The sequence below is a fragment of the Galeopterus variegatus genome, unplaced genomic scaffold (genome assembly GCF_000696425.1).
Source record: "Galeopterus variegatus unplaced genomic scaffold, G_variegatus-3.0.2 Scaffold203, whole genome shotgun sequence".
Classification (NCBI taxonomy): Eukaryota; Metazoa; Chordata; class Mammalia; order Dermoptera; family Cynocephalidae; genus Galeopterus; species Galeopterus variegatus.
Genome location: NW_007726314.1, coordinates 52,630 through 78,000, shown reverse-complemented (window position 1 = coordinate 78,000; position 25,371 = coordinate 52,630). Strand labels below are relative to the sequence as shown.

Here is a 25,371-nt window from a genome sequence, read left to right as displayed (position 1 = left end):
TGGTCACAAGGGGCACCCTGCTCATTAGGAGCCGCCCATGGGTGTACTCAGAGCTGCTGGGCATGAGGTGGAGAGAGGTGGTGGTGGACACTGCAGAGGGAGGATGAGGAAGGAGGAAGTGGCCGACCCTGTCTGGGGCAGAGCATTCCCAGGGTAGGCAGCTAGAGCTGGTTTCAGGGAGGGTTCAGGCGGGCTTCCAGCATGTGGACCTTCTGAAACTTCATTTCCTGTGAAGTGGGCAAGACATCTGTGTAAATCATCTTAAGTGTCCTTGCCAGGCTCTGAAGAGCTGGGTTGTAACTTGGAGGACTGACCCAAGGTGAGGCTGTGGAAGGGAGGGAGCCTATGCCTATAGCGCGTGGTCAGCCTTGTTCTCCATGCCCTGAACACCTGGCTCCTGGCTAAGAACACATTGGGCAGAGAGAACTTGAAGCTGCAGGGACCTTACCATGGATGTGGCAGAGGACATCGCTGGAGGGCAGTATGACCCAGGTTCAAGCAGTGTTGATGGGACTGGGGCAGAAAATGTACAAAGCTTGGGGAGGCGGGGACTGGGGAGACAGAGGAGGCAGCAGCCTGCAGGGGTCAGGGTGGGGCCAAAGACAAGAGAGTGTGCCAGGGGTTCCTGAACTTCTGTGTCTCTCCCTCACCCCTTGTCCCCACTGCATTTTCTTTCTTTCTTTTTTTTTTAAAGATGACCGGTAAGGGGATCTTAACCCTTGACTTGGTGTTGTCAGCACCACGCTCAGCCAGTGAGCGAACCGGCCATCCCTATGTGGGATCCGAACCCGGGGCCTTGGTGTTATCAGCACCGCACTCTCCCGAGTGAGCCACGGGCCGGCCCACCACTGCATTTTCAAAGACAGAAGGGAGATAAACAACATAATAAGTGACAACACTAATGTGTTTAAGAAAGGATTTCTCAGAGATAGACAAATTTAATCTATACCAGACTGAAGCGTGCATCCCATTTTCCTGAAGACAGAGGCTCATTTAAAAAATGTGTATATTCATGATTAAAATTTTAATTAGTAAAAATGAATTCCTGAAAAGAGAATTAAGATACCACCAGGTCTCAGTGAGTCCCCAAAGAACTTCGTTACAAGATACCCCGCATTTGCTCCAGGTGGACTGGGTTTCAGTCCGAGCTCCTCAACAGCCAAGGCAAAGAAACTATCGATTTTGAGATTTGTCCTGTGTCTTGCCCATGAGATAAAGGAGCTTTTCCAGCGTGATTGAGCAGGTCATCCCTGTGGACGCGTGAGAGTCTCGGACCTCAGAGCAGAGGAGGGCACCCAGCACAGTGCCAGGAGGGCACAGCGGGGTTGACGGCCGGGACAGCAAGCCAGTGACTAGAGCCACGTAGGGGCCATCGAGCTGGTCCTGCCCAACCCGGCCCCGAGGGACACAGAGGCCCCGCCCCACTGCACGCAAACCCCTCCCACCTGGGGGCCCTGAGGTCACGCATAGCCGGGAGCGGAACCCTCGGGTGCCCTGGAGGCGGGCCTGCAGCACCCAAGGCGGGGCCCGTAGATGAGGCCTATGCAAATCAGCACGGTCAGGTTGGGTGTGCGGGGCTCGGGCATCCGGGGCGGGCTCTGCACCATCCCGGCCTTGATCCGGGGCGGGACCTGCACAGTCCGGGAGCTGGGCATGCGCGTTCTCGATTCTGGCGTGAAGGACAGGGCCCGCTAGTCCAAGATGGGCCCGTAGGCGGATTGGGCATGCGTGGTCAGAGGCCGGGGGGGGGGGGCTTTCAGTTGGGGTGGAGCCTACTTTTTCTGGGGCGGGGCCTGAGGGAAGATGGACAAGCGTTGTCGCGGCTTCGGGAGGGGCGGGACTCGAGGGGCGGGACCTCGGGTGGCCCGGCTGCTGGGTCGGAAAGCGGCGCAGTCCGACTCATCCCGGTCCCGGGATGGCGTCCCCACGGGAATTGACCCAGAACCCCCTGAAGAAGATCTGGATGCCATACAGCAATGGATTCGTATAACTTCGTATAATGTATGCTATACGAAGTTATTACGTGTCGCGGCTTCGGGAGGGGCGGGACTCGAGGGGCGGGACCTCGGGTGGCCCGGCTGCTGGGTCGGAAAGCGGCGCAGTCCGACTCATCCCGGTCCCGGGATGGCGTCCCCACGGGAATTGACCCAGAACCCCCTGAAGAAGATCTGGATGCCATACAGCAATGGACGGCCCGCTCTGCACGCTTGCCCGCGCGGTGGTGAGGCGGGATCTGCCGGGAAGGGGGAGAGAGGCGCACCGGTATGGGTGGGTAGGTCGGCCTGGGCGGGGGTCTCGCGTGGAGAGAGGACCGGGGACAGATGGGGAACTCGGGACAGGTAAGGCTGCAGTGACTTAGTGGGGAGAGCGGGGGCAGGTGGAGAGCTGGTGACAGGTGAGGCAGCCGTGACGGTGGTGGGCCGGAGACTGTTATGGCAGATCAGGGGGCGGTGACAGGTGGGTGGGGGCTTCTTGGCTTGGCGGGAGCTAGGTCTGCTCACCATCCCCTGGGGGAGGGCACCAGCCCCCTGCTCCGCACTCCATACCCCCGCCCCTCTCCACGCCCACGCTCCAGGGGCTGACTCCGTGGGAACAGCGAGCCCTTCCCTCTTGGCCAGAGAGTGTGGACCGGGTGGTCAGAACAAAACTGAGCTGTGTGGCCCTAGGGGAATTGCTTGGCCTCTCTGAGCGCAGAACTTTCAAAAGCCTAAGCATGGGCTTGTTCTCCAGCAGGAGAAAAAGGTGTCCTTTGGCTTTAAAACCACATTTTGGGAGGAACATTAGGGAAGTGCAGTTGTGCTCAGGATAGACAGTGAGAACACTGCCATATGGGCCTGTCTCTGTGTCCACAGGCGTGTTAGCATCCACGTGAGGTCATGGATGAATAGTGAAACTGCAGGGTGCAACATCTAAGAGATATGCCGAAATCCATGGAATTGCCAAGGGCTCACCTCTCCTAGGCTTCTGAGTAATCTGCCTCCTGGACTTTCTGCCTGTCCTTAAATGACTCTGCAAAAGGAAAAAGATTTAAGAGTAACTGAAACATTGTAGTGAAATTTGCAATTTGGCAAGGACTTCAGAGAACATCTAGTCCAACTCATGGTGAAATGGAGATTGAGAGATTATGTGATGTGCCAGGGTCTCCCTGTACTCCTGACCTCTGTTTATGTATGATAAGGGAGGAGAGAGTGCTCTGTGCTTGTTAAGCTTGGAGGCCAGCCTGGGGCCGTGGATTTGACCATGCTCTGAGTCCTTGGGAGGGGAGGGATGTGTGTGTATCTGTCCTGGTAGGGGGTGGCCATGGTTCTAACCAGACTGAGTTCTGGTGGGTCGTGGCTCTGACCATTATGTAAGTGCTGGTGGGGCCATGGCTGTCCATGATCCATACTCTGAGTCCTGAGGGGCTATCGCCATATCCTGGCCAGCCCTCCTTTGAGACTCTTCTGCAGGTGTGGATCTTAGGCCCCCCTCTCTCTTGTGTTTCTAGCCTGTCTGTGCTTCTAGCCCGGACTGTGTGGTCCTAACTAGGGAGTGGCTGCTGTTTTTACATAAAGGGGGAGGAGTGAGGACCAGGACTTTGGAGGTGGGAACACTCAAGCTGCATCCTGGCTCAGCTGTGTGACCTTGAGCAAGGAGCTGACCCTCTAGGCCTCAGGTTCCTCATCTGTGGGATGAGACAGTCATCATCTCTGCTCCATGAAGCAGCTGTGAGTCTCTAACAAGCAGGTCCTTGGTAAGTGGTGGCAGATCATTTCCTCATCACCACTGTTCTTTCTTTCCTTCTCATTGCATCAGAGTTGGAAATCGAAGCATCAGCTTTGAGACAACCTCCAAAGCTCTTCAAACTCTAAGTGTTTCTCCAAGCTCTAAGAGTGGGATTAGATGTGTCTCTGGCCTGAGCAGAGGGGCTTGTGCCATCGCAGTGTCTCAGGGTGTTGGGGTAGGTTGGGCCCTGGGCCCACACTTTCCTGGAGGAGGAGGCGGCACCTGAGATGCCAAAGATGAGACCTGCAGGTTGTGTGGGGATCCCAGAGTTCACAGCAGTGAGTGGATAAGCAGTGAATGAACATGGAGCCCGCCTGTGCAACACCTCTGGCGCCTGCATTCATGCAACATTTTACCCTTTGCACAGTGGGCTTTTGACTAGATTGGAGGACCACAGGTACGTAAGGACCCTGAGGGTTGGTGGGGGGGGGGATGGAAGTGGATCTGGTCACAGGGCTTTGTGGGGAGGAGGAAGCAGTGCCCACTGCTGGTCTGTGCTGTGTAGGGGGTTCTCTCTGGGGTCTAGTCCCCAGCCTCTCAGGGGACCAGGGGCTGGTTGACTAAGGCATGTCCTGTGCCTCCTCCAGCCCCACTTGAAAAAATTCAGAGCCACACCTGAGGGCTTGGAAGCTCTTACCTTCCCCATCATTTGCCCCTCAGCTCAGACCTGGAGGAGCTTTGGGGGCAAATGAGGCAGAGGATGAAGAGGTGACTCAGGGAGCAAGACAGAAAGGTCAGTGTTTGTCTGATGGCTTTTCTCGGCCATAAGGTGGCAAGGTGGCAAGGTTATGACATGAGTGGTGTATGCACAGGGCAATAGGAGAGACGATTTTCTGTTGCCTTTGAATGGGGCCACCCTGCCGTGTTGCTTTATTTTAAAGAGTTCTTCCTTCCCCAGCCTGGCCCAAGGAGATGGGAGCAGGTGCAGTTCAGGAAGCAGTTCTGGAACTCAGTCCAGGGACTTGTGGTTCCCCCTTCGGTGGAAGTGCCGGGAAGTAGGTACTGTCCATTGCCAGGCATGTCTCAGGCCTCTTGGCTCCTAGGGCTTTTGTGGCCTGCAGCAAATTTACAGAAAGGAACCAGTGAAGAAAGCTGGGCTGGCGTGTCTCAGATTTCCTTCTGCACGTGCTCAGTGTTGTCAACCGTGTGTTCTGTTGTCCTGTTTGCTCAGTTGGGGTCCTTATGGGCTCAGAGCTGCATTTCCAGCTGCACACCCCAGCCCACTTGGGCCACATGCTTTCTGTTTCAAGAGCTGTAGTGTTCTCCTTCCTTGTTGTGCCTCAGTTTGCAATTTATCTGTTGCTAGGATTTTCCCAGTGTTTTGCTGTTGCAAGCAGAGCTATTGTGAGTGTACTTGAACTTTGTTTTTCTTTTGGGTCATTTCCTTGGGAGCTTATCTTGAGGACCAGAGGTACTAGGTAATTTATTGCCTTGTTTTGTGCCCAGGTCTGATTTGCTGCCCTGCCTGCCACCTTGTGCTGTGCATATGGGTGGGCGGGGGGTTGGGGGGGGAGTAGGGGGACGCTGTAGCAAATGCTGTGAGAGGAGGCCAAAGCCATCTAGGAAGATAGAAGATGTGAGGGAGGTACAGAACTTCAATCCTGAGGTTGTGGGAGTACCCTTGAGGGAGCAGTGGGAGGGGGTGGCCGCCACTTCCTCCTTGGGTTGCTTGAGAGCCCTGGCCAGCCAGGCCAAGAATTGTGCAAACAGTGCAGGCCCCAGTCTTCTGCTGGCCCTGAGGATGCAGGGCCTTGCCTAACTTGCTTTCCTCTCACCTTCGCCAGTGCTGAGGTTTTTCTGCAAGTTTCCTCTCTCTCACTCACTGTCAGCTTGTGTTCCTTAAGTTCCCCTTCTTCCCTCCCCTGGGACTCACAGTTTGGGTCACATTTGTGCAAAGGCCACACACAGGAGTGCTGGAGTCCCATCTGGCAAGCAGGACCCTTTGCTTCTCTGCAGGGTTTACCTGGAGCCAGGCTGCTGCCTCCATGTCCCTGGTCCTAAGGGCAGTTGGTGCTGAGGTACGCCTGCTGGGAGTGCTTGGGCTTTTACATGGGGATGATGCTAGACCTCACTGAGTGATTATCATCCCATTTTACAGGTGAGGACACCGAGGCTCAGAGTTGCCAGTAAGTGTCAGAGTCAAGATAGGAGCACAGGCCTGTCTGACTTCTGACCCCCAGGCAGAGCTGCCCCAGGGCCTCTGTGCTCAGAGCGAAACAGTTGAGGGGGGACCAGCCAGTCTGTCTAAGGAGTGCTACCAGTTAAAGGCGCTTGCACAATCAAGTAGGCAAAGGAGAGACAGTGACAAGTCCCTGCATCTGTCCAGCTGTCTGACTACTGTGGTTTTTACCTGGCCCTAAGGAGTGCTACCAGTTAAAGGCGCTTGCACAATCAAGTAGGCAAAGGAGAGACAGTGACGAGTCCCTGCATCTGTCCAGCTGTCTGACTACTGTGGTTTTTACCTGGCACAGTTCCTAAGGATTGTGGAAGGGAAACTTCCTGAGCCTTCTGGGGTGAGACCACATTTGACTGCTTTTAAAGCTGAACTGGCTTACATGAGGCTGGCATTTCTCCTACCTAAGTGTCCGTCCCTGACAACTAGGGTCGGGGCCTGTGTTCAAACCTTTCCCCACCTCCAGCCTTGGCAACTTCTCTGGTTGGCACACTGACCTGGTGGGACATGGGATAGCAGTGGGTGGGCTATCAGAGGTACCATCCTTGTAGGCATTGGTCTGGGTCTCTAGTCTCAGCCCCTGTGACCCTTACCCTGTTAGGCTTCTAGATGCCTACCTCCCAGCTCCTGCCCGTGGTTCCTGAGCACCAACTCTATGCCAAGCCCCAGGTCTCTGAATGACTCAGAAACTGCAGGGCTGCTTCTGCTCCAAGTGGTCAGTCTGGAGAAAGCAGATTCAGTGGGGTGACCAGGATTGAGGGTGAGGGTGCACCAGGTGGGTGTGGAGATGCCTTGGAGGAAGGACTCACTGAGGAAGCAGCTTTTGAGCTGGGCTTTGTAGATGAAAAGAAATTCACCACAGGGAGGGTGAGCAGTGTGCTGTGTGTGAACGCAAATGATTATTGGGGAGGAGACGTGAGAAGGCCCGGGGTATGGATTCCTGCGTGACAGAGACAAGATGTTGGATACCCTGCTGGGTTCTGGCACTGCCCTTCATGCAGTGGGGAGCTCCCTAGCAGTGTCTAGGCAGGGGCATGGTCAGTTGAGCTTTACATCTGATGGTACACATCAGGATGGCAAGATGCACTGTGTCTGCCAGAGCCCAGCAGGCTTGAGGAAAGGGGCCATGTCAGCAGTGGCTTGAGACCAGGGTCTGGGGGCACTCAGGGAGCCGTCTGATGCCAGGAGGCCGGGAAGGTATGTCTGGTGCAGTCCTGTGCCCTGAGGCTGAGAGACCACAGGCAGAGAGGGAGGGATACACTGGGAGGGGTCCTGGCCTGTAGCTGACACTGTGTGCTGCTTGTCTTCCAGTTTGCATGACCAACTGCCCAACACTCATTGTCATGGTGGGCCTGCCTGCCAGGGGCAAGACCTACATTTCTAAGAAGCTGACTCGATACCTGAACTGGATTGGTGTGCCCACTCGGGGTGAGGCTTGGCCCCAGCTGTCCAAGGGGACATTGGGGCATTGTCGGGGGAAGGGAAGACAAGAGAAAAGACTGGACTGTGGGTAGGGCCTGGGGTGGGTCAGGGTGAGGGTTGCTGTTGTTATGAAATCTGAGTCTCTCCTTCCCTCCAGAATTCAACGTTGGCCAGTACCGTCGGGACATGGTCAAGACGTACAAATCTTTTGAGTTTTTCCTCCCAGACAACGAAGAGGGCCTGAAAATCAGGAAGTAAGTGTATGTGCTTGTGTGGGGGGCGGGGGTGGGGGCAGTGCTGTTGAGAAGGCTAACAAGTTACTGCCCGTTTACTGAGAAGTCCTTGGAGCCAAGTTGGTGGTGAATGCCTCAGCTCCTCCTGAGCCCCAGCCTTGCCCTGCCTGACGGCTGTGTGACAGGGCTGTGACAGGGCAGGATGTGGTAGGGTTGGGATGTGAGGGGTTTCAGGATGAGAGGAGAGGGTGTATATAGCCTCCTGTTGGCTGGCCCGTCCCTGCCCTGCTGTTAAGGAGCCCTTGGTAAAGACATACTGTGGTAGGGGAGGACAGAATTTCAGGGAAGTGAGAGAGACGGCCAGGGCAGGTTGGTCTGCTGCGTGGAGGTCATGCTCGCTCATCCCAGGCCCTTCATGGGGATGGCAGCTGGTGGGGAGGGGAGCCTGAGTGGGTGCAGGGATGCGAGCCTCAGGGATGCAGCAGGGTGAGGCTTTTCCTCCCTTGCCAAGCGTAAGCCCCTTTCTGTATATTTGGAGTATGTTTGCCCTGTGCTTAGCATGTTCTTGGTATGTGGGGATAGGCCTGAGCTTTACTTTGAAGTGGCCTGATGCTGCTAGGTGAGTAGTTCACACTCCTGCTATTATTCATGAGATAGAAATGTGCATATGATAACTCTCCCACCCCATTTAGACTTGAACTGAGTGCTTTCTTTTATAAATTTTGTTTTATTATAACGTAGTTGATTATACATATCTGTGGGGTAGAGTTGATTATCAGTACTTGTGTGCAATATGTGGATGGTCAAATCAGGATAATTAGTATTTTCAGCAATATACACCATAATGGTTTTTCGTGGCCCTTTACCAATTACTCCCTCCCAAGGAACTTTCTCCAAGGAACCGAACACCAGCTGGTGGTCTGTGGAGCTATGCTGTGCCCTTCTTGGCAGGTGTTAGCCGGGAGATCAAGAAGCCCCTTGTCAGCCCAGGGTAGCAGAGACTTGCTATGGGCCCACCCATCATGGGAGAATAGTGAGCAGAGGTTGACCCAACTCTAGTGACTTCCCCATATCAAGCCCAGCCCCAGGCCAGAAGCTACCTTCCAATGAACAGGAACCGAACACCAGCTGGTGGTCTGTGGAGCTATGCTGTGCCCTTCTTGGCAGGTGTTAGTTGGGAGATCAAGAAGCCCCTTGTCAGCCCAGGGTAGCAGAGACTTGCTCTGGGCCCACCCATCATGGGAGAATAGTGAGCAGAGGTTGACCCAACTCTAGTGACTTCTCCATATCAAGCCCAGCCCCAGGCCAGAAGCTACCTTCCAATGAACGGCCACCAAAGTCTGGACACTAGCCTGTCTGTCCCTTCTCTGGCCACCAGGGGGCAGGAGCTCCCCAATGTGGGGCTTGGACCTTCAGACCGCCTTTGCTCTTACATCACTGGGGCTGGGCCAGGCTGTGGCACCAATAAGGGAAAGGGATTGTGACATTCGGGTTTCTGTGATCATATTGTGGGTAAAACTCAAGACTGGATCCTCTGGCGATGTCAAGCCAGACAAAAGGGAGGGGACTGATATTTGAACCTACTGTGTGCTGGGTACTTGATACACATTGTCAACTGCCCCCCACCCTCCCACACTTTACAGATGAAGAAACTGAGACTCACAGACACCAGGAGTTTCATGCAAAATAAGAAGTTACTTCGCAGAGCCCAGATGTGAATCTAAGCTCATCTACCATTAAAACCTGCCCATCACTCCAATATTACCCAATTAGTAGGTTAAATTACCTGATTAGTAGGTCAAGGAACATATCAAATGCAAGTTCTAAAACAACCCCAAGCCGTGGGCACCGATAGACTAGCTCATTTGATCTTCCCCACAGCTTTTGTGGAGTGCGGTGGTGTCTCACCTTCCCAGATGCTGAGACTGAGGTCAGAAAGTGATGGGATTGTCTGGAGTCACTCAGGGTTTGAATTTGAAGCCAGGCCTGTCTGAATCCAGAGTGTTTGTGGGAAGAATAAGGGAGCTGGCATTCCCAGAGTCTGCCAGCCATTCTGCTCAGGCTGCCCCTCGTAAGTAGGAATATTGGGATTAATTCAAATGGGGAAACCTAGACTAAGAGAGGTTGGGGAGCTAGTCTGAAGTCACCCAGCTGGAACAGAGGACCCCACAGTAGAAGCTGAGGGCAGGTCTATGTGCTGCTTCTCTGTAGGCATACCCTGGTGTTTCCTAGAAACCCTCCCTCCTGTATTCACCTGTATTCAAAGCCTGGGTCTGGCCACCAACCCACAGGGCCATTTCACATTAACTAGCTCAAAATTTCCCATAAATAATTTGCAAAATAAAAGGAATAGGAATTTTTAAAGTGGAAAACCTAGGAAGAGAGGGCCACATTTCCCAGAGGCCCAATTACTTATACATTGTTGAGGTCCCTAGAGCTATACAATGCTGAGGTCTTCTCTGATACTGGACACAGTGGAAAGTCTAGAAAAGTGCATGCACAGTCATGTGTGCGTGTGCAAGTACACTTACACGCATATACCATCAGGCACGCTCATACTCCTATACACAGTCCCATACCACATACAAGCCTCTATGCACACTTGTGGGCACATGCATGCATATGCATGCCTCATATGCACACAGCTGGACACACATGTACACCCATAGGTACACATGGGTGCATACACACATACACATCCCCTGTGCACACACAGTCACTCTGTATATGAGGGTGTGTGCACTCATGTGGCCACCTACCCATATAAATACTTGGACTCACTCACACATGTGTAGTCCCTCACAGTCACACACTACACATAAGGGCAAGTACACACATAGGCACACATGTGCTTACCCTGTACATACATATATGGACTGGAGCTCACTCATGCATGGTGTGTCAGGGGTCCCCAAGGCCACCCTCAGGTCCAGTGATTTGCTAGGAGGACTCACAGGGCTTGGCATAAAGCCAGACTCATGGCTAAGACTTATTACAGTGAAATGATACAAAGCAAAATCAGCAAAGGGAAAAGGGGCATGGGATGAAGTCCAGAGGAAACCAGGTCACACAGGATGCACTTAATCCCTCCAGCATTGAATTGTGACAACACATGTGAAGTGTTGTCTATCAGGGAAGCTCATCAAGAGTCAGTGACCAAGGTTCTTATTGGGGGCTGGTCACATCACACAGGATGCACTTAATCCCTCCAGCATTGAATTGTGACAACACATGTGAAGTGTTGTCTGTCAGGGAAGCTCATCAAGAGTCAGTGACCAAGGTTCTTATTGGGGGCTGGTCACACAGGCACCCTGTGCGTAGCACATACCAAAATTCCAGACTCCCAAAAGGAAAGCAGTATTCAGCACAAACCATATTGTTTGTGTAAACAGTCTAGACACAGTGAGCTGCTCTTATTATTTAGGGAAGGTTTTATATCAACATAGGGAGCTGTTTATTATTCAAGTTCCCAGACCCGGCAAAGAGCCAACTTTACAAGCAGGACTTTCGAAGGGTAGTATACTTAGGCCTGCTTTGTTAACTCTTCTGCACACATGCAGTCACCCACCACACATGAAGGTGGGTGCTGCACACACACGTATACCTCATAGGCGCGTTGTGGGCACATACACACTTGTGTTCACCCATATGCACACGTGGGTCTATGCACACATACACACCAAGCATGCTCATATATGTGCTCCCACAGTCATATATCACATGAAGGTGTGTGTACACACCATATGTATGTGCATGGGCACACACAAATGCACATCCTGTCTACACTTGCTCAGACACACACATACAAAAATTGATACTCCTATACATGTATGCATACACACGCATGTCCTATGTGCACACTACGTGGGTCTATGCACACATACACACCAAGCATGCTCATATATGTGCTCCCACAGTCATATACCACATGAAGGTGTGTGTACACACCATATGTATGTGCATGGGCACACACAAATGCACATCCTGTCTACACTTGCTCGGACACACACATACAAAAATTGATACTCCTATACATGTGTGCATACACACGCATGTCCTATGTGCACACTTGTGGACACATTCATTCATACCTGTGCCCATTCAGTCACATACCACACATAAGGGCTCAGGCACACTCATGTGTACATACACAGCTATACACACACATGGGCTCAGGGAATGCTTACACATACACACTCACAGACACATGTGCACACATGAGTGCAGCACACTCACATATACCCACCCACACATGTGGATTCACGCATGTTGTGCACAGTCACACTCATACACACACATGCACACACAGGCTCCCAGGCTGTTCCCTCAGCATCTCCACTGGGGCCCTGAGATCCCTCCCGGATACACAGCTATACACACACATGGGCTCAGGGAATGCTTACACATACACACTCACAGACACACGTGCACACATGAGTGCAGCACACTCACATATACCCACCCACACATGTGGATTCACGCATGTTGTGCACAGTTACACTCATACACACACATGCACACACAGGCTCCCAGGCTGTTCCCTCAGCATCTCCACTGGGGCCCTGAGATCCCTCCCGCATGGTGGAGCCATGGCCAGAGCAGCCTACGAGAGATCTTAGTCCACATTATGGGGCTGTATATGCAAGTATCAGAAAGGCCCCAGCAATGACAGTTTTCTGAACTCTCAGAATTGAGATTTTTTTTTTTTGGCAAAAGAAGAAAACACTTTGAGGCTTTAACTGAAAGACCCATTGGGCACAGAAAGGACACAGGGAAGCATAGGAGTAGAGCTCCTTTTAGTGACCTGGACTCAGCTCTGCCATCACTTTCCCTGTGGCTCCCAGCAGGCTACAACCTGCTCTGATCAGCTTCTGCCTTCATATTTCAGGCACGCTGGCCTGATGAGAGCCCTGGCAGCACTGGCCTTTGACTTTGACATACTGGGAGTTTGTTTACTCACAAAATCCAAAGATCAGACAAATGGGAGGAGATCTAGCTTTACTCTTATACTGAAAAAAGTGAAGGTAATAGGTAAAAAGTGAAAGTACAGTCATGCCCCACATAATGACATTTAGGTTAACCGTGGACTGCATATACGACAGTGGTCCCATACGATTATGACGAAGCTGAAAAATTCCTATCACCTAGTGACGTTGTAGCCATTGTAATGTCTTAGCTCAACCCACTAATCATGTAGTAGCAACAGGCTATAGCACATAGTTAGGTGTGTAGTAGGCTCTGCCGTCTGGGTTTGTGTAAGTGCGCTCTGTGATGCTCCCACAACAAGATTGCCTAAAATGATGTGTTTCTCAGAACATGTCTCTGTTGTTAAGCAAGGCATGACTTTAATTTATCTATCTCCAGACCCTAGAGGAGTGGGTAAAATGAGAAAGATTTTTATATGTGCCAATTCATTTTGCAGTAATAAATGAAAAGGCTGAGATGTTCTGAAGACAGCATAGTCATGAGTAGGGTTTCATGTTCTGGAAGGTCTGTGGTCACAGGTGTAGAGGCAGAGAAGCAACACCTTCCTCCAGAAGGAGTGGTTGGGGAGTTCTCTCTTCCAGGAAAGAAAATCAAACATTAAGCCTAATATTGCCTTGAGTGCCAGCCATAGTGTCTCTCCTCTCCCCACCACCAGCCCTGACACTCACATGCACAGTAATAAGTATGATTTTAAGAGGGCTCATTTTGATCACCAGAGAAAACGAATGGCAATTAGAAATCATGAATATGGCAAAATAGCAGCATGGATTTGTATATAATGAAATGATGAGGGAAAATACAGAAAAGTGGTATTAAAAAAAAATTTCTAATGGGCAGGAGTGTTCAACCTTCCACCTTACAGGAGCTGAGTTAGCCAAACACTGAAAGTTATCCCAAGGAAAGAAAAGAGAACCCTTGAAAAGAGAAGGAGACCTAGGGGCTGTCCCCTCTCCTGTCTTGGGTAGGGCGTGTCCCTGACCTGTTGCCCTCCTACAGCCAAGGATGGGTGCTGGGCTGACCCTGTGTTTTCTCTCTTGAAGGCAGTGTGCCCTGGCAGCCCTCTGTGACGTCCGGAGGTTCCTTAGTAAGGAGGGGGGACATGTGGCGGTGAGTGTGACGTCCTGGTGACAGCTGGGAGTGACACATGGGAGCCCACACACATCTACCCCTTTGCTCCTCAGGCATCTGGAGGGGAAGGCTGGGTGTGTGCGTCCCCAATGCCCCTGGGTGCTGGCCCTTGGGAGGAAGTCTGCAGCAGCTATAGAGGAAGCCAGAGGCTGGATCTGGGCCAAGAATTTCCCTCTGGGCTTGTGGCTGCATTTGACCCTGTCGGATTTTCCTCTGAATACTTTCATTGTTGGCCATCCCAGAAGTTAGGGGTATCATGTAACCTAAGTCTTTAGCACATGCGATTTTTCCTGATGTGGGGAGAGTCCTGTCCAGTATTTACTGGCTGTTCCAGGAACCAGCAAAACCCTGGGTGAGGGAATTCCAGCTGTGTTTGGCCCCTCCAGGCAGATGGAAGGATGGGGCAAGGCTGAGCTGGGATGTCTGTGGGGAAGGGCCCTACCCCAGCCCTGTGCAGTCAAACGCGGGAGCTGTTTCCCCCTTCCCTTCTCCTCCTCGAGTCATGCCTCCTGGCACTGTCTGTCCCCCAGCTCCAATCTGGATTAGTTGCTTATGGCACAGCTGGCACCTAGGAATTCCCTTCTCCTCTCTCCTGGGTTGAATGTCCTGCTCCTGGATCCCATGGCTTTTTCTCCTTGGTTTACTTGCTTTGTTGAAGCACATCCTCCAGTAGCTTCCTAAGAAAGGTACTTGGGAAGTAAATTGTGTGAGACCTTGCATATCTGAAATGTCTTTTTTTATCCTCAGATTTGATGGTTGGGTGTAGAATTCTGGAGGGAAAGTACTTTTCCCTTAGGATTTCTGCGACATTGTTCTGTTGCCTTATGGCTTCTAGCGTGGCCGTGGAGAAGTCTGTCATTCTGATTTACTGATCTTCCTAAACGTTTCATCTCTTGGAGGTAGCTGGGGGATTCTCGTGCCCCTTCCTCTTGGGAGACCTTTAGGGTCTTCAAGGTGATGTGCCTTGTGGTGGGTCTTCTCTGCTCCACCGTGCTAGATCCTGGCGGGGAGTGTGGCTTTCCGTCAGGAAACTCTTGTTCTCCAGGTCAGGGAAATTGTCTCATGTATCGTTATTTTGATGCTCTGCTGCTTTCTGGCAGTTCATTCTCCCCTATTCCCACTCTCTGAGCTGCTTTTTCTAGAACTCCTGGTGGCTGCGTGCTAGGCTTCATCCCTCATTTTATCTTTTTTCCCCTTATTTTTTCTCTTTGTCCTTTTTGTTTTGAGGGAGACTTCCTCAACAATGTCTTAACAAGTATTTGGTTGAATTTTTTAAAAGTTCTGTGATTCCATTTTATATTTCTTGTTCTCTGAGGGTTCCCGTATTTTGGAACTCTGCTCTTATTTCATGTTTACTAAGTCCTGTTGTATCTTTCTTGAATAATTGTAGAGGTTTTTTTTGATGTTTTCTTCTGTTTTGTGCCCTGTCTTCAGTTTCTCCAAGTTCCTTTTTTTCTGTTTGATTGCTTTAGTCTTTGTTTTTCTCATTAGAAGTTTTGCTAGAGTGTCCAGTGAGCCCGGGTTGGTTGCTGTTTATATAAAATGACACTGATAAAGCTGCTTGGACATGCGGATGGGTGGCTGCACTGGAGGGTGCTTGGGTAGGTTCCAGGTACTCTGAGGAGCCCTGGGTGGGTCAGTGCTTGGAAGGAAGAGCAGAGAGTGGGCCTGGGCTCCTGCTGCACTTTGTTGGACCTCAAACCAGTCCTCCATTTCCTCCTACCCTTGGCCTGGCCTCATTCCTGAGTGTCCTGGTACTGTGAAAGTGGTGTGCTCTGGTTGGTGAGCCCTTGTGTTTGGTGTTCTCCATTTCTCTGAGTCAGTCACCATGTGTCCGTCTTATAAAACTGTGTTGGCATCTCCATCTCCTGTCCTCTCCCCTCTTGTTCTCTTTATGTTCTGTTTCCATTTTACTGGAATCTCAGGATGGAGTAGAAATAAGTGTAGGTTCAGTTCATTGGGTTTAACAGGTGCCACTGGAATTCCTGTTGGTTAGACATGAACTGAGCACCTGCTGTGTGCAGAGGAATGCTGAGTACCTTCCTCTGGGAGTACAGGTGCCCACTTCTGCCAGCTTCCTTGGGATATCTTCTCCAAGGAAAGGGAGGACCAGCCCAGCCCTTGCACATCTGAAGGAAACTGGCCAGGCAGGCGGCCTGGGCAGCAGCTGGTCCTGGAGAGAAATGCAATCTCCAGAGATACCTGTGCTATAGCCCTCGGGTGGCCTCCTACCTTCCCCATGGCCGGAGGCTAAGTTAACCCCATTCTGGTCCTAGGTTTTTGATGCAACAAATACCACCCGAGAACGAAGGGCGACCATCTTTAATTTTGGGGAACAGAATGGCTACAAGGTGAGGCCTCCTCGGCTCCATTCCTTGCTTGGGCTGTGGCAGGTCCGGACCCTCTGGAGTTCCTTTCACAGCCTCCTGTTGCATGCGGGGCATTGGGTTGGTTTGGCTCCTGAGGGTAATTTGGGATGAGAGGGGCTCATCCATCTGGGATTTTCTTTCCAGGGAAAAGAGGGTCTTGGTGGGAGAGTCCAGGATAGGGTGGCACCTGCTTTAGCTCCAAACTCCTTGACCTGCCCTCACCCCCGAGAAGAAGGGCCTCAGGGCCTTGCTGCTGCTCTGCATGGCCCTTGGTGGGGTGGAGGGGTGGAGGGATGGAGAGCTCGATGGAGCAAGGTCCAGAGCCCTGAATGTGTTTGTGGTTTCTTCCCTGCTGCCCACCCTGGTGCTTCTGGTCCCTGCTGCAGACCTTTTTTGTTGAGTCCATCTGTGTGGATCCTGAGGTCATAGCTGCCAACATCGTGGTGAGTGGCACATCTGACCTTGTTGGGGGCAGTAATAAAACAGAAGGTAGCATATGACAGTGAGGTCCCTCTCCAGATTTGGGCTGATGCCTGGACTGACCTTAATCTGACCTCTTGAACTTTGTGGGGTGGAGAAGCAGTATCACCTGGAGCGCTGGGTCAGGTGGGCCTGTGAAGGTCTGTGTGGCTGGTGACTGACCATTCTCACTCTCTCCTCACCTTCCCTCTCCTTCCTCCTCCCCCTCAGAACCCCGGGACAATGGGAGGGCAGCTTACACTAGGGGTAGGGGTGGAGGTGTTTATATTTGAGAGAGAAAGAGGAGAGACTCACCTCCCACCCCACCATTTACCTAAGGAATGACTGACCATCTGGGTTTGGAAAGATAGTTCAGGGTGGCGAAAGGCTTCCAGGCCTCCCCTGTACCACAAAGATGAGGGACTCCGATCTCAGGATGCTTACTAATGGCCTCTGGGCACTAGTGTGAGAACCCAGACCGGGGAGCTGCTGGACTCTTCCTAATGGGACCAGCCCCACTAGGTCAGCTTCTGCCTCAGGTCCCCAGCCCTGGCCTGGCCTCAGGCCCAGCCTCCACCAGTCCCCTGCCCAGCAGTCTCCTTGGTCTCTGGCCCTACCTGGCCTCCAACCCTGATGTGTCCTTGCTCTGTGCCTGGCTCTGGCAGCAAGTGAAGTTGGGCAGCCCTGACTATGTCAACCGTGACAGTGACGAGGCCACAGAGGATTTCATGAGGCGCATTGAGTGCTATGAGAACTCGTACGAGTCGCTGGATGAGGACCTAGACAGGTGAGTGAGGAAAGCACTGTGATGGGTGGGGGATGAGGTCCCACTTGGCTGCTTCCTTATGGCTGCCCATGGTGGTGGCTGGGGACCACACCAAAAGGCAGAGATGACCCTGCCTATGAATAACGACAGTGGCTGTGCTTGTTAGCTCTACCCACCTCCCTCTGGAATGGGAGATTGAGCAAGAGTATTGGGTGGGGAGGGCGCTTTAGGCCCATAAGGGGCATTCAGCTGAGGGCCTTACAGCAGGGTCAGCAAACCTGTTCTGTAGAGGGTCAGATATAAATATTTTACTTAGGCTTGGGGGAGGGGGTAGTAAGTCTCTGTTGCTGCTACTCAGCTCTGCCATTTTAGTGTCAAAGAAACAGTGTGTGAATAAATGGGCATGACTGTGTTCCAATAAAGCTTTATAAAGACAGCTTGTGGGCTGAATTTGACTTGCAGGCCATCGTTTGCCAACTCCTGTCCTTACTGTATAAATGGGGCAGTGGTTAAGTAAATAACAGTGTAGCCCTTGGTAAAATATTACACGATTATAAATCATAATTGTAGAGAGATGTGGGAAACTATATGTTACACAGCATTAAGTGAAAAGGGGCCAGAGCAGAGAAAGTGGCTGGGCTGGGTTTATCGGCTGCTGCCACCAGCACCCTCCTACCGTGCTTCTTGTCTTGTCCACCCGCTGCCTACTGTGGGGTGTGGCAGCTGCTCGACACATACAGATGACCGGGACTGTGTTCTACGGGGAGAAGGTCATTGGGGGAAGGAAAGGCCAGATCTGTGGGTGGCTGGTCAGGAAGAGTGGCGGAGTGGGACATTTGCCAGCTACTCCCAGGTCAGTCCTGGGAAACCATCTCTTGGTTCAACTTACAGACAGTTCGTTGAGAGCTCAGAGGTAGGCGAGAAGGGGTCCAGGGAGGACACGAGCAGCGGTAAAAGTCACGATGTGGTATGACTGACCCCCACTTTGGATGCCACCTTTTGGAAGCATGATGAGTATTGAGCACCTCTCACAGGGTTTGTCCATGTGTCACATGTGTTGTGTTGCTCCCCCTCACCCCCATCACTCGCACACCAGCTGAGGGTCCTGTGTGTTGTAGTCTCAAGCCTGGTGGTTGGAGATACGAGGACTTGCAGCTGGTTTCTGTGGCTGGCCAGACATGTCCTCCCAGGACCCTAGCCACACTCACAGGCCTCTTTCTACCTTCTCTCTGGAAAGGGATCTGTCCTATATCAAGATCATGGATGTGGGGCAGAGCTACGTGGTGAACCGTGTGGCTGACCACATCCAGAGCCGCATTGTGTATTACCTCATGAACATCCATGTGACCCCCCGCTCCATCTACCTCTGCCGGCATGGGGAGAGTGAGCTCAACCTCAAGGGCCGGATTGGCGGGGACCCAGGACTATCTCCCCGGGGCAGGGAGGTCAGTGCATGTGTGTGTGTCTGTGTGTCTGTGTCTGCACATTGGTATCCCCGGGTGGTTGTGTATGTATGGGTGTGTGCACTGGGGCTGGACTCCCACTCTAGTAGCTAATATGCAATTGAGGTGCATGACCTTCATTTAGTCTAGAATGTTCTCATCATGTAGGGCAGGTCATCAAGCACCACGAAAATGCCTGGATCTTTGGTTTCCATGTGAGCTGTCACCAGCTGAGCCCCTTTCCTCAGAGAGACATGATACCCTGGAAGTGACCTGAGTTCCTACAGTGCAGCTGACAGCTGTGCCACAGTCCAGGGGGCATATTGAGGCCTCAATGGAGAGGTCATGTAGCCTAGGGCACATGGTGGGGGGGTGTCAGGGGACCTGATGAGTCATGGCTGGAACTGTGCCCAAGGTCTAGGGAGGATGCACAACAGTACTTGTGGGTATGTGTGGCATCGAGAGGTTAGTTCATGTTTTTTACCAAACCTGTGTTCTCTGAGGTTGGACATGGCCCCATGGACCCTATGGCTCTTGGGTGTTTTGAGGGCAGCCTATGGCCTGTGGGTCTGAATTTGCTTGCGATGTGTTTTAGTTTGCCAAGAGTCTGGCCCAGTTCATCAGTGACCAGAACATCAAGGATCTGAAGGTCTGGACAAGCCAGATGAAGAGGACGATCCAGACAGCCGAGGCGCTGGGTGTGCCCTACGAGCAGTGGAAGGTCCTCAATGAGATTGATGCGGTAGTTACCATCCCTTCCTGCCCCTGCCCCCGTCTCCTGGGCACAGCTGTGCTCACCTGTGATGACAGTGTTGAAGGTCAGGGGAAACTTTCTCATTAACTTTCCACGTTGTTTTTTGATTTCTCTGTCTCTCTTTTGCATTTCACTGTATAGATCAGCCAAGATTTATTTTGATGTTCTGACAAAAGCCTTAAATCTGATCTTTCCCCAGTTAACTCATAACCATCTATCCTTTTCTCACTCATTTATTTTACTTACTTTTATATTAAATTCTTACATATGATTTATGTATCTCTTCATACATAAATAATATACGTATATAACACTGTTCATACCTATATAACACTGTTTTGATTATGGAAGTTTTTTTTACTATGTTGGTCATTTGGATATCTCATTAGGTCTTTTGCTCTTTCCTGCTCCCCCCGCCCCACCATTGGATTATCTGCCATTTTTCTTATAGATTTTTAGGAGTTCTTTATAAATCCTGGATCTGATGCTTTTTGATTGAGTGCTGGACATTTTGTTTGAACAATTGTAGAAATAATTTGAGGCTCTGGTTAATGTTATCTTTCTTTGCAGGATTTACTTTTGCTTCTGGGAGGTGGTTAGGGATGGACCACCTTAACGTAATCAGGAATAGAGCTATTTCAAACCTTTGCTTTGATCTTTGTAGAGATAGAGACTACTCTATTTTCCAAGCTCTCCTACTCCCAGGGTGTAGCCTTTAAGGTTCTGGTTGAAAACCTGTGGACCCCAAGCTTCTATATTTTCATCTCCTGAGCCCAAGATTACTGACAGCTCTGCTAAGCTTCTGCCTACTTTCTTCCCCCTTTCTGTATGGCTTCTCACTCATTCAGCTGCCTCTTTTTTGAGCGGGAACCGGTCTCCACATGGGATCCGAACCCTCGGCGGGAGCGCCGCCACGCTCCCAAGCAGCGCACTCTCCAGTGCGCCACCGGGCTGGCCCGGCCCTGGCTGCCTCTTTTGAATTGGCAAAACCTCAAAGGAAAAAGTGTTACCATATATTGGGCTTCACTTTGCTCCAAGATCTTCATCCCGCAAGTCCTCTCTGCCTTTGTAACTCTATGATGACGTCAATCAGATTTAAACACTTTTCTGTCTGGTTTTTCTGGTTGCTCTTACTTGATTGTTGGTCTGAAACAAGCTAGTCCACCATTGCCTGAAGCAGAAATCTCTAATAGGATCAGATTTGGATCTTAGAAAGATCACCCCCGTCAACCAACTGGTGTTGACCATGCTCAGGCTTTTCTCAGGCCGCAGTTAAGGTGCTGGCTAGGGCCTCTGTGTCATCTGAGGTTCAGGGTCCTCTTCCAAGCTTATGGTTGTTGTCAGGATTCATTGCCTTGTAGTTGTAGGAGGAAGATACTATTATCTTCCTAGCAGCCAGCTAGAGGGGTGCTCCCAGATCCTAGAGGGCACCCATAGTTCCTTGCCACGTGGCCTTCTCACAACTTGGCAGTGTATTTCTTCAAATCCAGTTAGAGAATCTCTCTCTAGTCTGCTGTAGCAGAAGTTTATATAACATAACATGATCATAGGATGGACATCCTGTCACCTTTGCATAGTATGTTGGTTAGGAACAAGTCACAGATTCTGGCTCATAGGGGGTCACCTTAGAGGGTGTCTGCATTCCCACCCTCAGGCTTCTACCATCAACCTTTTACTAGGCCTGCTTTATCACTTTCAATGCATCTCTCCATCCCTGAGTTATGTCAGCATTTTCTTCAAAGTAATCTAATTTGTTTCAGAGTGGGGAAGCAGGTATAAGTTTACTTGAAACTATTGGGTGTGCATTGTTAATATTTATGGCTAAGAGGTATGTACACAAGTTCATTATACTGTTGTCTCCACTTTTCTGTATGGTTGAAAATTTCCATAAGAAAAAGTTTGTATGTGTATCTCATTAATTTCAGCTTCTTTAATTACATCATTTGAATTTTTTGTGTCCTTATTTTTTTGTCTACTTGATCATCATAAGTTAATAGCTGAATGTTAGACATGCTCTGTAATTATAATTGTTTTTCTTGCATTTCTAACTATTTTTGCTTTGTATATTTTACTTTTTTTTTTTCTTTTTGATTTTTTTTATGAAATAATTTTGATGTTTTGTTATGAAATAATTTAAACTTCATGACTTATGAATTTGTGGAACATGAAAGGAAACAGATGGCCCCTCCAACGAGGTTAATTCAATGAGGGACTGTTTACAAAGGTATGGGTGGGCATAGGGAAACCACAAGGGCTATCGCATTGTACTGACCTCGAAACAATAGGGACCATTGCTGCCCTTGGCAAAGGACAGAGGAGAGAAAGAGGATACAGGAACCTGGGAGTAGGGAGCTGAGAGGAAAGGGCAGCTTAATGTGAATGGACCTTGGGTGGTGTATTAATCTGTTTTTGTTGCTTATAACAAAATAAATGGAACTGGGGAATTTGTAAGAAAACAAAATTTATTGCTTGCAGTTTCAGAGGCTGGGAAGTTCAAAGTCCAGGGAACACAGCTGGTAAAGGCCTTGGTGGTGGCAACAGTGACCCAGGAGTCTCACGTGGCATTAAAATGGCAGAGCAGAGAGAGCAAACTTCTCATGTGCTCTTCTTTTAAAGCCCACAGAACCATGCCCCTGACTACCATTATTAATCCATTCACTATGGCATGGTCCTACAATCTAATCACCTCTTCAAGGCTCTACCTTTCAATTACCGTAATAGGATTTACCAGCCTCAACAGTTACAGTGGGGATTAAGGTTTGGGGATACATTAAACCTAAGGCATTCTGCCCCTGGCCCTCCAAAATTCATGTCATTTTCACATACAAATACATTCATTTCATACCCAAGTCTTGTTTTAACTCAAAAGTCCAAAGTTCAAAGTCCTATCTGTGAATTCAAAACACATTATCAACTTCCAAGATACAAGGGTGGGACACACATAGGGTAAATATTCCCATTCAAAAAGGGAGAAATAGGCCAGTAGGACAGGCATTAAATCTCAAAGCTGGTGAATCATATACTTTGACTCCATATTCATTGTCCTTGGCACAATGGTGTGGGAGTTGGGCCCACAAGTCCTCAGGCAGCTCTGCTTCTATGGCTTTCCTGATCTGAGGTGATGATTCAGCTCTTGCAAGCTGGTGTTGCACACTGGTAGCTTCACAATTCTGGAGTTTCCATGGTGGTTCTGCTCTCACAGCTCCACTAGACATGGCGCTGATGGGTTTCTCTGCTGCAACTCCAACCCCATGTTTCTGCTTGGCATTGCTCTAGTGAAAGCTCTATGGTGACTCCAACCCTGTGACAGATCTCTTCCTGAGCCCCAAGGCATTTCCATACATCCATTGAAATCAGGGTGAAGGCTGCCAAGCCTCCACAGCTCTGGCATTCTGCGAGTCTGCAGACCTAACACCATGTGGACACCGCCAAGGCTTTGGGCTTATATTTTCCAAAGCTGTGGGTCCAGCCACACCTGAGGCCAATTTAGCCAACAGCTGGAGTAGCCAAAGCAGCTAGAGTACTGGTGCAGAGAGCAGCATCCTGAGGTGGCCCTGGGAAGCGAGCCGGTGGATGATATCTCAGGCCTGTTCCCCGATACCATTCTGTCTGCCTAGGCCTCTGGGCTTGTAATGGAAGATGCAGCCTCCAAGATATCTGAAATGCCTTCAAGGTCTTTTCCCCCTTCTCTTCATAATCCCTTTTATCCTATGCTAATCTCCTTAGCAAATGGTTGCTGGGCTGAGACATAGCATTTTTCACCTGAAAATGCTCTCTGCTTCTCTACCCCATGACCAGGCTGCAAATTTTCCAAATGTTTACACTCTGCTTCCTTTTTAAATTTTGGCTTTACGTCATGTCTTTGCTGCCATAACTCAGTGTAGGCTGTTATCTTTTTTTTTTTTTTTTTTTAAAAGATGACCGGTAAGGGGATCCTAACCCTTGGCTCGGTGTTGTCAGCACCACGCTCAGACAGTGAGCAAACCAGCCATCCCTATATAGGATCTGAACCCGTGGCCTTGGTGTTATTTATCAGCACCGCACTCTACTGAGTGAGCCACGGGCCGGCCCTAGTGTAGGCTGTTAAAAGTAGCCATGCAGGGCGGGCCCGGTGGCGCACTGCTACAGTGCGCCGCTTGAGAGTGCAGTGGCGCTCCCGCCGAGGGTTCGGATCCCATGTACAGACCGGGTCCCGCTCACTGGCTGAGCGAGGTGCGGGAGCAACACCGAGGGTTGCAATCCTGTTGCCGGTCCCGGTCCGGTACGGGCGCGACACTGAGGGTTGTGATCCGTTGCCGGACACGAAAAAAAGGGGGAAAAAAAAAAAAGTAGACATGCAACTTCTTTAATGCCTTGCTGCTTAGAAATTTCTTCTGCCAAATACCCTGGGTCAGCACCTTGAAGTTCTACATTCCATAAAGCTTTTGGGCATAAACAGAATGCAGCCAAGTTCCTTGCCAGTTCACAGCAAGAGTGATCTTTGCCCCAGTTTCTAATAAATCCCTTCTCATTTACATGCAAGATCTTCTCAGAATGGCTTTTACTGTCCATATTTCTATCAGCATTCTGCTCACCACCATTTAACCAGTTTCTAAAAAGTTCCAAACTTTCCCTGGTATTCTTGTCTTCTAAACTCCCACCAGCAGCGAGGCTTTTTCTAGCCTGTTCCTCTGCATTCTTCCAGCCTGTCCTCAACGCCTGGTTCCAAAGCTGTTTCCACATTTTTGAGTATTTGTTATAAGCAACACACCACTTCCCTGGTATCAGTTTTCTGTATTAGTCCATTTCTGTTGCTTATAACAAAATACATGGAACGGGGGAATTTGTAAGAAAACGAAATTTATTGCTTACAATTTCAGAGGCTGGGAAGTCCAAAGTCCAGGGAACACATCTGACGAAGTCCTTGGTGGTGGTGACAGTGACCCAGGGGTCTCACATGGCAGAAAATGGTGGAGCAGACAGAGCAGACTTGTCATGTGCTCTTCTTTTTAAAGCCCCCAGAACCACGCCCCTGACCGCCATTTTTAATCCATTCACTATGGCATGGTCCCACCTCTTCAAGGCCCCACCTTTCAATTCATAATAAGATTTCCCACCCTCAACAGTTACAGTGGGGATTAAGTTTTGTGGGAACATTCAACCCAAGGCAGGCGGATCCCTAGACTGCTGAAAGCGACCATTTCACTAGTGAACCTGGGAACATACATCCCAACCTCACCCTCATCCCTCCCTGCAGCCTCCTGCCAGGGTTCCTTGTGGCTTAGTTAGCTCAACAAGAAATCAGTGGCCGTGGGAGCCTTGTACATGCGGTCCACAGTGGTCAGCTTCCTGGAGGCAAAGCTGTGGAGAAGAAGGAGAGGGTTCTGGAGACACAAATGAGAGGAACCGTTCTTTTTCAGCTCTTCAGTAAAGGTGCTGTTCCATTGCCTTCTCGGTTACATAGTTTCTAAAAGAAATTTATTGTCATTCTTATCTTTATTCTTCTGTACCTAATGTTCTTTTTCTCTGATGGCTTTTAATTTTTTCTCTTTACCACTGATTTTAAGCAATTTGATTATGATGTGCCTTGATATAATTTTTTTTATGTTTATCCTGCTTGGGGTTCATTGAGATTTTTTTGATTTCTAGGTTTCTAAATATAAAATTTGAAAAATTGTAGCCATTGTTTCTTCAAATATATTTTCTTCCATCCCCTCTCCCACCCTGGAATCCAACTATATGTATGTTAGACTGCTCGATATTATCCCTCGGGTCACTGAACTTCTGTTTTTTCTTTTTTTCTTTGTTTTGCGTCTGTTTATTTTTTCTCAGTCTTTTTTTCTTTATGAGCTTTAGTTTGGATAGTTTCTATTGCTTTTTTAAAGTTCACTTATC

The 25,371-nt window shown here is 50.1% G+C and overlaps 1 protein-coding gene across 2 annotated transcripts in view; it reads left to right on the top strand.

Annotated features, from left to right (window-relative positions):
• The first annotated feature begins 7,254 nt into the window (after positions 1-7,254).
• PFKFB4 (6-phosphofructo-2-kinase/fructose-2,6-biphosphatase 4) overlaps positions 7,255-25,371 on the top strand; it is a 34,254-nt gene continuing 16,137 nt past the window's right edge. For both annotated transcript variants that reach the window (XR_550027.1, XM_008565733.1), the window contains exons 1-8: positions 7,255-7,366; positions 7,518-7,614; positions 13,620-13,686; positions 15,984-16,058; positions 16,463-16,519; positions 17,201-17,322; positions 18,539-18,746; positions 19,339-19,485. Coding sequence is in view for 1 of the 2 variants with exons in the window: in XM_008565733.1 (XP_008563955.1) it covers positions 7,255-7,366; positions 7,518-7,614; positions 13,620-13,686; positions 15,984-16,058; positions 16,463-16,519; positions 17,201-17,322; positions 18,539-18,746; positions 19,339-19,485 (885 nt within the window). In the remaining variant the exon portion in view is untranslated. The remainder of the gene's footprint in view (positions 7,367-7,517; positions 7,615-13,619; positions 13,687-15,983; positions 16,059-16,462; positions 16,520-17,200; positions 17,323-18,538; positions 18,747-19,338; positions 19,486-25,371) is intronic.